The sequence below is a fragment of the Oncorhynchus keta genome, chromosome 37, assembly GCF_023373465.1.
Source record: "Oncorhynchus keta strain PuntledgeMale-10-30-2019 chromosome 37, Oket_V2, whole genome shotgun sequence".
NCBI lineage: Eukaryota > Metazoa > Chordata > Actinopteri > Salmoniformes > Salmonidae > Oncorhynchus > Oncorhynchus keta.
Window position 1 is genome coordinate 16,943,160 of NC_068457.1, and position 12,500 is coordinate 16,955,659.

General features: G+C 51.8%; 1 protein-coding gene across 1 annotated transcript in view; it reads left to right on the forward strand.

The window, feature by feature from the left end:
• LOC118381929 (unconventional myosin-X-like) overlaps window positions 1-12,500 on the forward strand; it is an 82,806-nt gene that overhangs the window by 39,084 nt on the left and 31,222 nt on the right. The window contains 4 exon segments of the mRNA XM_052499327.1: window positions 8,381-8,539; window positions 9,710-9,897; window positions 10,263-10,397; window positions 10,568-10,692. Of these exon segments, the coding sequence (XP_052355287.1) occupies window positions 8,381-8,539; window positions 9,710-9,897; window positions 10,263-10,397; window positions 10,568-10,692 (607 nt within the window).

Sequence of the window (12,500 nt, forward strand, 5' to 3'; positions counted from 1 at the left end):
GGGAGGACAGAGAGATATGGAGGGAGATGAGGGGAGGACAGAGAGATATGGAGAGAGATGAGGGGATGACAGAAAGATATGGAGCGAGAGATGAGGGGATGGCAGAGAGATGAGGGGATGACAGAGAGATGAAGGGAGGACAGAGAGATATGGAGAGATGAGGGGAGGACAGAGAGATATGGAGAGAGATGAGAGGAGAACAGAGAGATATGGAGAGAGAGATGAGAGGAGAACAGAGAGATATGGAGAGAGAGATGAGGGGAGAACAGAGAGATATGGAGAGAGAGATGTGGGGAGGACAGAGAGATATGGCGAGAGATGAGGGGAGGACAGAGAGCTATGGAGAGAGATGAGGGGAGGACAGAGAGCTATGGAGAGAGATGAGGGGAGGACAGAGCGATATGGAGAGAGATGAGGGGAGGACAGAGCGATATGGAGAGAGATGAGGGGAGGACAGAGAGCTATGGAGAGAGATGAGGGGAGGACAGAGCGATATGGAGAGAGATGAGGGGAGGACAGAGAGCTATGGAGAGAGATGAGGGGAGGACAGAGAGCTATGGAGAGAGATGAGGGGAGCACAGAGAGCTATGGCGAGAGATGAGGGGAGGACAGAGCGATATGGCGAGAGATGAGGGGAGGACAGAGCGATATGGCGAGAGATGAGGGGAGGACAGAGCGATATGGCGAGAGATGAGGGGGAGGACAGAGAGCTATGGAGAGAGATGAGGGGAGGACAGAGCGATATGGCGAGAGATGAGGGGAGGACAGAGCGATATGGCGAGAGATGAGGGGAGGACAGAGCGACATGGCGAGAGATGAGGGGAGGACAGAGCGATATGGCGAGAGATGAGGGGAGGACAGAGAGCTATGTGGGGAGGACAGAGAGATATGGAGAGAGATGAGGGGAGGACAGAGCGATATGGAGAGAGATGAGGGGAGGACAGAGATAGATGAGTGGAGGACAGAGAGATATGGAGAGATATGAGCGGAGGACAGAGAGATATGAGCGGAGGACAGAGAGATATGGAGAGAGATGTGGGGAGGACAGAGAGATATGGAGAGAGATGAACGGAGGACAGAGAGATATGGAGAGAGATGAGGGGAGGACAGAGAGATATGGAGAGAGATGAGGGGAGGACAGAGAGATATGGAGGGAGATGTGGGAAGGACAGAGAGATATGGAGAGATATGAGGGGAGGACAGAGAGAGATGAGGGGAGGACAGAGAGATATGGAGAGAGATGTGGGGAGAACTGAGAGATACTAGAGAGAGATGAGGTGAGGACAGAGATATATGGAGAGAGAGATGAGAGGAGGACAGAGAGATATGGAGAGAGAGATGAGAGGAGGACAGAGAGATATGGAGAGAGAGATGAGAGGAGGACAGAGAGATATGGAGAGAGAGATGAGGGGATGACAGAGAGATATGGAGAGAGAGATGAGGGGATGACAGAGAGATATGGAGAGAGAGATGAGAGGAGGACAGAGAGATATGGAGAGAGAGATGAGAGGAGGACAGAGAGATATGGAGAGAGAGATGAGAGGAGGACAGAGAGATATGGAGAGAGAGATGAGGGGATGACAGAGAGATATGGAGAGAGAGATGAGAGGAGGACAGAGAGATATGGAGAGAGAAATGAGGGGATGGCAGAGAGATATGGAGAGAGATGAGCGGGGACAGAGAGATATGAGCGGAGGACAGAGAGAGATGAGCGGGGGACAGAGAGAGATGAGCGGAGGACAGAGAGATATGAGCGGAGGACAGAGAGAGACGAGTGGAGGACAGAGAGATATGGAGAGATATGAGCGGGGGACAGAGAGATATGAGCGGAGGACAGAGAGATATGGAGAGAGATGAGCGGAGGACAGAGAGATATGGAGAGAGATGTGGGGAGGACAGAGAGATATGGAGAGAGATGTGGGAAGGACAGAGAGCTATGGAGAGAGGTGTGGGGAGGACAGAGATATATGGAGAGAGATGTGGGGAGGACAGAGATATATGGAGAGAGATGTGGGAGGACTGAGAGATATGGAGAGATGTGGGGAGGACAGAGATATATGGAGAGAGATGTGGGGAGGACAGAGATATATGGAGAGAGATGTGGGGAGGACAGAGATATATGGAGAGAGATGTGGGGAGGACTGAGAGATATGGAGAGAGAGATGAGGGGATGACAGAGAGATATGGAGAGAGAGATGAGAGGAGGACAGAGAGATATGGAGAGAGAAATGAGGGGATGGCAGAGAGATATGGAGAGAGATGAGCGGAGGACAGAGAGATATGAGCGGAGGACAGAGAGAGATGAGCGGGGGACAGAGAGAGATGAGCGGAGGACAGAGAGATATGAGCGGAGGACAGAGAGAGACGAGTGGAGGACAGAGAGATATGGAGAGATATGAGCGGGGGACAGAGAGATATGAGCGGAGGACAGAGAGATATGGAGAGAGATGAGCGGAGGACAGAGAGATATGGAGAGAGATGTGGGGAGGACAGAGAGATATGGAGAGAGATGTGGGAAGGACAGAGAGCTATGGAGAGAGGTGTGGGGAGGACAGAGATATATGGAGAGAGATGTGGGGAGGACAGAGATATATGGAGAGAGATGTGGGGAGGACTGAGAGATATGGAGAGATGTGGGGAGGACAGAGATATATGGAGAGAGATGTGGGGAGGACAGAGATATATGGAGAGAGATGTGGGGAGGACAGAGATATATGGAGAGAGATGTGGGGAGGACTGAGAGATATGGAGAGAGATGAGGGGAGGACAGAGAGATATGAAGAGAGATGAGGGGAGGACAGAGAGATGAAGGGAGGACAGAGAGATATGGAGAGAGATGTGGGGAGGACAGAGAGATATGAAGAGAGATGTGGGGAGGACAGAGATAGATGAGGGTAGGACAGAGATATGGAGAGAGATGTGGGGAGGACAGAGAGATATGGAGAGAGATGTGGGGAGGACAGAGAGATATGGAGAGAGATGAGGGGATGACAGAGAGATATGGAGAGAGATGAGGGGATGACAGAAAGATATGGAGAGAGAGATGAGGGGATGGCAGAGAGATGAGGGGATGACAGAGAGCTATGGAGAGAGATGAGGGGAGGACAGAGCGATATGGAGAGAGATGAGGGGAGGACAGAGAGCTATGGAGAGAGATGAGGGGAGGACAGAGCGATATGGAGAGAGATGAGGGGAGGACAGAGCGATATGGAGAGAGATGAGGGGAGGACAGAGAGCTATGGAGAGAGATGAGGGGAGGACAGAGCGATATGGAGAGAGATGAGGGGAGGACAGAGAGCTATGGAGAGAGATGAGGGGAGGACAGAGAGCTATGGAGAGAGATGAGGGGAGCACAGAGAGCTATGGCGAGAGATGAGGGGAGGACAGAGCGATATGGCGAGAGATGAGGGGAGGACAGAGAGCTATGGAGAGAGATGAGGGGAGGACAGAGAGCTATGGAGAGAGATGAGGGGAGCACAGAGAGCTATGGCGAGAGATGAGGGGAGGACAGAGCGATATGGCGAGAGATGAGGGGAGGACAGAGCGATATGGCGAGAGATGAGGGGAGGACAGAGCGATATGGCGAGAGCTGAGGGGAGGACAGAGCGATATGGCGAGAGATGAGGGGAGGACAGAGCGACATGGCGAGAGATGAGGGGAGGACAGAGCGATATGGCGAGAGATGAGGGGAGGACAGAGAGCTATGTGGGGAGGACAGAGAGATATGGAGAGAGATGAGGGGAGGACAGAGCGATATGGAGAGAGATGAGCGGAGGACAGAGAGCTATGGAGAGAGATGAGGGGAGGACAGAGCGATATGGAGAGAGATGAGGGGAGGACAGAGAGCTATGGAGAGAGATGAGGGGAGCACAGATAGCTATGGCGAGAGATGAGGGGAGGACAGAGCGATATGGCGAGAGATGAGGGGAGGACAGAGCGATATGGCGAGAGATGAGGGGAGGACAGGGCGATATGGCGAGAGATGAGGGGAGGACAGAGCGATATGGCGAGAGATGAGGGGAGGACAGAGCGACATGGCGAGAGATGAGGGGAGGACAGAGCGATATGGCGAGAGATGAGGGGAGGACAGAGAGCTATGTGGGGAGGACAGAGAGATATGGAGAGAGATGAGGGGAGGACAGAGCGATATGGAGAGATATGAGGGGAGGACAGAGAGCTATGGAGAGAGATGAGGGGAGGACAGAGCGATATGGAGAGAGATGAGGGGAGGACAGAGAGCTATGGAGAGAGATGAGGGGAGGACAGAGCGATATGAAAAGAGAGGAGGGGAGGACAGAGCGATATGTGGGGAGGACAGAGAGATATGGAGAGAGATGAGGGGAGGACAGAGAGATATGGCGAGAGATGAGGGGAGGACAGAGCGACATGGCGCGAGATGAGGGGAGGACAGAGAGCTATGGAGAGAGATGAGGGGAGGACAGAGCGATATGGCGAGAGATGAGGGGAGGACAGAGAGATATGGCGAGAGATGAGGGGAGGACAGAGCGATATGGCGAGAGATGAGGGGAGGACAGAGCGATATGGCGAGAGATGAGGGGAGGACAGAGAGATATGGCGAGAGATGAGGGGAGGACAGAGCGATATGGCGAGAGATGAGGGGAGGACAGAGAGATATGGAGAGAGATGTGGGGAGGACAGAGAGATATGAAGAGAGATGTGGGGAGGACAGATAGATGAGGGTAGGACAGAGATATGGAGAGAGATGTGGGGAGGACAGAGAGATATGGAGAGAGATGTGGGGAGGACAGAGAGATATGGAGAGAGATGAGGGGAGGACAGAGAGATATGGAGAGAGATGAGGGGAGGACAGAGCGATATGGCGAGAGATGAGGGGAGGACAGAGAGATATGGCGAGAGATGAGGGGAGGACAGAGCGATATGGCGAGAGATGAGGGGAGGACAGAGCGATATGGCGAGAGATGAGGGGAGGACAGAGAGCTATGTGGGGAGGACAGAGAGATATGGAGAGAGATGAGGGGAGGACAGAGCGATATGGAGAGAGATGAGGGGAGGACAGAGAGCTATGGAGAGAGATGAGGGGAGGACAGAGCGATATGGAGAGAGATGAGGGGAGGACAGAGAGCTATGGAGAGAGATGAGGGGAGGACAGAGCGATATGGAGAGAGATGAGGGGAGGACAGACCGATATGTGGGGAGGACAGAGAGATATGGAGAGAGTTGAGGGGAGGACAGAGAGATGTGGGGAGAAATGAGGGGAGGACAGAAGGCTATGGTGTGTGTGTGTGTGTGTGTGTGTGTGTGTGTGTGTGTGTGTGTGTGTGTGTGTGTGTGTGTGTGTGTGTGTGTGTGTGTGTGTGTGTGTGTGTGTGTGTGTGTGCGTGTGTGCGCACACCTTTGTGTCTACAGATGTTGGATCTTAATTTGAGCCAGTTTCACATAGCAGGACAATAATCCCTCAGCAACAGGAAACGTAGATTAACCAACACTCCTGTGCTCTTAGAAATCAGTCTGGAGAATTAGGAGTACATATCTGGTCTCTCTCTCACACACACACACACACACACACACACACACACACACACACACACACACACACACACACACACACACACACACACACACACACACACACACACACACACACACACACACACACACACACGCTCAGGGTGTGACTGTTCCCTATGACTTCAAAAACCAGGCAGTCGGGTCAAATACCAACCAGACGTCTGGGAACCGACTGAGTTGACATATGAACATCCTGGGATTCTATAGGACTCGACTTCTGTTGTCAGATGAGACGTCAGCCATCAGTGGAATGAATGAAGGAGCTTTTTATGGAAATAACATTTCAATCATGTACTGTAAGTGCATTGTACTGGGCAGTGGCTATACTGATATCAGGGTGAGTCTAAGCTTGGACTCCTCTCCTCCTCTCCTCTCCTTCATGACCACTGTTAGATGAAAGGACTGGTAGGTGTACATGGCCTACCAGACCAGGCATCATGGAGAAAAGGATCTCTCTCTCTCCCTCCTTTGATCTCTCCTTCTATTCCTCTCCCTCGTTCCACTGGGCTCCCTTCCCCTCTTCTCTCCAGTTGCCATGGAAACTGATGACATAGATGTGGGGGCTCGGCTCTTCCACATGCAGAAGGAAGGAGAGAGAGATATATATATATATATATATATATATATATATATATATATATATATATATATAGAGAGAGAGAGAGAGAGGGGAGAGAGAGAGAGAGAGAGAGAGAGAGAGAGAGAGAGAGCGATTACACTACATGACCAAAAGTATGTGGACACCTGCTCATCTCATTCTGAAATCACGGGCATTAATAGGGAGTTGGTCCCACTGATGTTGGGCGATTAGACCTGGCTCGCAATCGCCGTTCCAATTCAGCCCAAAGGTGTTCGATGGGGTTGAGGTCAGCGCTCTGTACAGGCCAGTCAAGTTCTTCCACATCGATCTCGACATACCATCGAACCTCGCTTTGTGCATTGTCATGCTGAAACAGGAAAGGGTCTTCCCCAAACTGAAGCACAGAATCATCTAGAATGTCATTGTATGCTGTAGCTTAAATATTTCCCTTCACTGGAACTAAGGGGCCACGAACCATGAAACACAGCCCCTCAGCTGTCGTACTGCCAGATGGTGAAGCGTGATTCATCACTCCAGAGAACACGTTTCTTCTGCTCCAGAGTCCAATGGCGGCGAGCTTTACACCACTCCAGCCGATGCTTGGCATTGCGCATGGTGATCTTAGGCTTGTGTGCTGCTGCTCAGCCATGGAAACACATTTCATAAAGCTCCCGACGAACAGGTCTTGTGCTCTCGGCAGTCCCGTTCTGTGAGTTTGTGTGGCCTACCACTTCGCGGCTAAGCCGTTGTTACTCCAAGACGTTTCAACTTCACAATAACAGCACTTACAGTTGACCGGGGCAACTCTAGCAGGGATGGAATTTGACGAACTGACTTGCCAAAGATGGCATTCTATGATGGTGCCACGTTGAAAGTCACTGAGCTCTTCACTACAGGCCATTCTAGTGGCAATGTTTGTCTATGGAGATTGCATGGCAGTGTGCTCAATTTTATACAGGTCAGCAACGGGCGTGGCTGAAATTAATCCACTCATTTGAAACACACCCTCAATACACCAGTGGTAGGGCCTTAGCAACACACCCTCAATACACCAGTGGTAGGGCCTTAGCAACACACCCTCAATACACCAGTGGTAGGGCCTTAGCAACACACCCTCAATACACCAGTGGTAGGGCCTTAGCAACACACCCTCAATACACCAGTGGTAGGGCCTTAGCAACACACCCTCAATACACCAGTGGTAGGGCCTTAGCAACACACCCTCAATACACCAGTGGAAGGGCCTTAGCAACACACCCTCAATACACCAGTGGTAGGGCCTTAGCAACACACCCTCAATACACCAGTGGTAGGGCCTTAGCAACACACCCTCAATACACCAGTGGTAGGGCCTTAGCAACACACCCTCAATACACCAGTGGAAGGGCCTTAGCAACACACCCTCAATACACCAGTGGTAGGGCCAGTGGTAGCAACACACCCTCAATACACCAGTGGTAGGGCCTTAGCAACACACCCTCAATACACCAGTGGTAGGGCCTTAGCAACACACCCTCAATACACCAGTGGTAGGGCCTTAGCAACACACCCTCAATACACCAGTGGTAGGGCCTTAGCAACACACCCTCAATACACCAGTGGTAGGGCCTTAGCAACACACCCTCAATACACCAGTGGTAGGGCCTTAGCAACACACCCTCAATACACCAGTGGAAGGGCCTTAGCAACACACCCTCAATACACCAGTGGAAGGGCCTTAGCAACACACCCTCAATACACCAGTGGTAGGGCCTTAGCAACACACCCTCAATACACCAGTGGTAGGGCCTTAGCAACACACCCTCAATACACCAGTAGTAGGGCCTTAGCAACACACCCTCAATACACCAGTGGTAGGGCCTTAGCAACACACCCTCAATACACCAGTGGTAGGGCCTTAGCAACACACCCTCAATACACCAGTGGTAGGGCCTTAGCAACACACCCTCAATACACCAGTGGTAGGGCCTTAGCAACACACCCTCAATACACCAGTGGTAGGGCCTTAGCAACACACCCTCAATACACCAGTGGTGATCATTTGCAAGGAATTGCAAGAACTGAAAATACCTCTCTTTCTCGATTCATGAATTAGAATTGAATTGAAATGAGACTAAATGTCATTAACTCAAACTGTGCAATATTTACCTTTGCATCTGTAATTATGTATCCCCTCTGTCTCTCTCTGTCTCTGTATCTATATATATCTCCACTCCTCTCTTTCTGTCTCTGCCCCCCCACCCTCTCTAGGTGTTGTATCTCCAGCAGGCTGAGGTGACTAGAGAGAGAGTGTACGCTATGCATCAGTCCAGTATAGATGGGGTGGAGGACATGTCCACTCTGGCAGAACTACACGAAGCTGCCATCATGCACAACCTCTACCAGCGCTACCAGAAGGACAGCATCTATGTAAGTCACACACTAACACACAGACACACACACATGCGTGTGCTATACAATGAATGCCTCCCCTCCTCTTCCGGTAATCTCCTGGCTAAAGGCTTTTGACGGGAAACACAAATCAGCTTATATCATCTCTTCTTCTGTCCGTGTGTGTGTGTGTGTGTGTGCATGTGTGTCTGGGGAGGTGGTCTATAAATTACACACTCTTGCATGGTAACTAGCTAAGTAGTTCACATCTGCTTTACTGGCACCCAGCCTCAGCACTACTACCCATAATGCACCTCTCTACAGTAGTAGACAACAGTACTGTGTTTTCCCCTAAATAGAGATAGGTTTGATATCATGAATTGACAGGCAGACAGACACAGAACATAGAAGGAAACATGGCTTAAAGGACACAGAGACACACAGAGGGACCTAATGTAGATGAGGGGACACACTGTGTGTGTCTGTGTGAGACAGGGGGCACGGCGGATGACCTTATCGAGATGATGAGGAGGGATTTCCTTTAAGCTGATCGTATTAGTTCACCCGGTGTGCTGGTCACGTTTCTGTGTCAGTGTGTGTGTGTGTGTGTGTGTGTGTGTGTGTGTGTGTGTGTGTGTGTGTGTGTGTGTGTGTGTGTGTGTGTGTGTGTGTGTGTGTGTGTGTGTGTGTGTGTGTGTGTCCAGAGAATATACGGAGTACAGAATATGATCCGATGTGAGGCTTGCTGACTGACTTGATGTGTCAGCTGAACGTAAGGGAAGTAAACAAGAACTGCTCTTTTCTACTCCAAAATGCCTGGCCTCCTCTCTCCTCTCTCTTTTCTCCTCTCTCCTCTCTCCTCCTCTCTCCTCTCTCCTCTATCCTCTCTCCTCTCTCCTCTCTCCTCTCTACTCTCTTTAGCTCTGTTCTCTCCTCTGTCTGTGTTTCTCTGAGTAATATATAGTACATCTTATCCTGATGCTGGATACAACTAGTGTGTGTGTGTGTGTGTGTGTGTGTGTGTGTGTGTGTGTGTGTGTGTGTGTGTGTGTGTGTGTGTGTGTGTGTGTGTGTGTGTGTGTGTGTGTGTGTGTGTGTGTGTGTGTGTGTGTGTGTGTGTGTGTGTGTGTGTGTGTGTGTGTGTGTGTGTGTGTGTGTGTGTGTGTGTGTGTGCGTGCGTGCGTGCGTGTGTGCGTGTGTGTGTCTCAGACCAACATAGGCAGTATCCTGGCAGCGGTGAACCCTTATAAACAGATCCCAGGCATGTATGACCTAGATAGAGTTGAGCTGTACAGTCGACACCACATCGGACAACTCCCGCCCCATATCTTTGCTGTAGCCAATGAGTGTTACCGCTGCATCTGGAAACGACACGACAGCCAATGCGTCCTCATCAGGTGAGATTTGATTGGTCGAGTAGGAAGTTGTTGTTTATACCTTTCCTATCTGACCCCTTGTCCAATCACATCCAATGAAGATTCAGTCATGAATCTCATTGGTTTACAGACCAAAGGCTAACTCAATATCTATTAACCAATCACTGTTTAATTAATATATGTTATAGTCTAGACAAATTGTGTTGACCTATCAGATTCATTTGGTGGAGAAGGTCAGAGAAAGGTTAAGTGTGGTTTTTAGGGTGTGACCGTGTGACCGTGTGTGTGTGTGTGTGTGTGTGTGTGTATGTGTGTGTGTGTGTGTGTGTGTGTGTGTGTGTGTGTGTGTGTGTGTGTGTGTGTGTGTGTGTGTGTGTGTGTTCCAGTGGGGAGTCGGGGGCTGGTAAGACAGAGAGCACCAAGCTGCTGCTCCAGTTCCTGTCTGTGATGAGCCAGAACTCTGCTGGGACGCCTCCTTCTGAGAAAACCACACCAGTGGAGCAGTCCATCGTTCAGAGCAGGTACACACACACACACACACACACACACACACACACACACACACACACACACACACACACACACACACACACACACACACACACACACACACACACACACACACACACACACACACAAAGACACACAACTGTCTAAATACACACACACTAACATCCCTCTCTGTGTGCAGTCCTATCATGGAGGCGTTTGGGAATGCCAAGACAGTGTACAACAACAATTCTAGTCGCTTTGGGAAGTTCATCCAGCTCCACTTCTCCCAGAGCGGGAACATCCATGGTGGATGTATCGTTGACTGTATCCTTCTCTCTCTGTCCCCAGTCCCTCCCCATTGTTTCCGGGTTTCTCTCTCTGTCCCTAGTCCCTCCCCATTGGTTCTGTCCTTCTGTCTCTGTCCCCAGTCCCTCCCAATTGGTTCTGTCCTTCTCTCTCTGTCCCTAGTCCCTCCCCATTGGTTCTGTCCTTCTATCTCTGTCCCCAGTCCCTCCCCATTGGTTCTGTCCTTCTCTCTCTGTCCCCAGTCCCTCCCCATTGGTTCTGTCCTTCTATCTCTATCCCCAGTCCCTCCCCATTGGTTCTGTCCTTCTCTCTCTGTCCCCAGTCCCTCCCCAGTGGTTCTGTCCTTCTCTCTCTGTCCCCAGTCCCTCCCCAGTGGTTCTGTCCTTCTCTCTCTGTCCCCAGTCCCTCCCCAGTGGTTCTGTCCTTCTCTCTCTGTCCCCAGTCCCTCCCCAGTGGTTCTGTCCTTCTCTCTCTGTCCCCAGTCCCTCCCCAGTGGTTCTGTCCTTCTCTCTCTGTCCCCAGTCCCTCCCCAGTGGTTCTGTCCTTCTCTCTCTGTCCCCAGTCCCTCCCCAGTGGTTCTGTCCTTCTCTCTCTGTCCCCAGTCCCTCCCCAGTGGTTCTGTCCTTCTCTCTCTGTCCCCAGTCCCTCCCCAGTGGTTCTGTCCTTCTCTCTCTGTCTCCAGTCCCTCCCCAGTGGGTCTGTCCTTCTCTCTCTGTCCCCAGTCCCTCCCCAGTGGTTCTGTCCTTCTCTCTCTGTCCCCAGTCCCTCCCCAGTGGTTCTGTCCTTTTCTCTCTGTCCCCAGTCCCTCCCCAGTGGTTCTGTCCTTCTCTCTCTGTCCCCAGTCCCTCCCCAGTGGTTCTGTCCTTCTCTCTCTGTCCCCAGTCCCTCCCCAGTGGTTCTGTCCTGCTCTCTCTGTCTCCAGTCCCTCCCCAGTGGTTCTGTCCTTCTCTCTCTGTCCCCAGTCCCTCCCCAGTGGTTCTGTCCTTCTCTCTCTGTCCCCAGTCCCTCCCCAGTGGTTCTGGGTTTCTCTCTCTGTCCCTAGTCCCTCCCCAGTGGTTCTGACTTTCTCTCTGACCCCAGTCCCTCCCCAGTGGTTCTGTCCTTCTCTCTCTGTCCCCAGTCCCTCCCCAGTGGTTCTGTCCTTCTCTCTCTGTCCCCAGTCTGTCCCCAGTGGTTCTGACCTTCTCTCTCTGTCCCCAGTCCCTCCCCAGTGGTTCTGACTTTCTCTCTGTCCCCAGTCCCTCCCCAGTGGTTCTGTCCTTCTCTCTCTGTCCCCAGTCCCTCCCCAGTGGTTCTGTCCTTCTCTCTCTGACCCCAGTCCCTCCCCAGTGGTTCTGACTTTCTCTCTGTCCCCAGTCCCTCCCCAGTGGTTCTGTCCTTCTCTCTCTGTCCCCAGTCCCTCCCCAGTGGTTCTGTCCTTCTCTCTCTGTCCCCAGTCTGTCCCCAGTGGTTCTGACCTTCTCTCTCTGACCCCAGTCCCTCCCCAGTGGTTCTGTCCTTCTCTCTCTGTCCCCAGTCCCTCCCCAGTGGTTCTGTCCTTCTCTCTCTGTCCCCAGTCTGTCCCCAGTGGTTCTGACCTTCTCTCTCTGTCCCCAGTCCCTCCCCAGTGGTTCTGACTTTCTCTCTGTCCCCAGTCCCTCCCCAGTGGTTCTGTCCTTCTCTCTCTGACCCCAGTCCCTCCCCAGTGGTTCTGTCCTTCTCTCTCTGTCCCCAGTCCCTCCCCAGTGGTTCTGTCCTTCTCTCTCTGTCCCCAGTCCCTACCCAGTGGTTCTATCCTTCTCTCTCTGTCCCCAGTCCCTCCCCAGTGGTTCTGTCCTGCTCTCTCT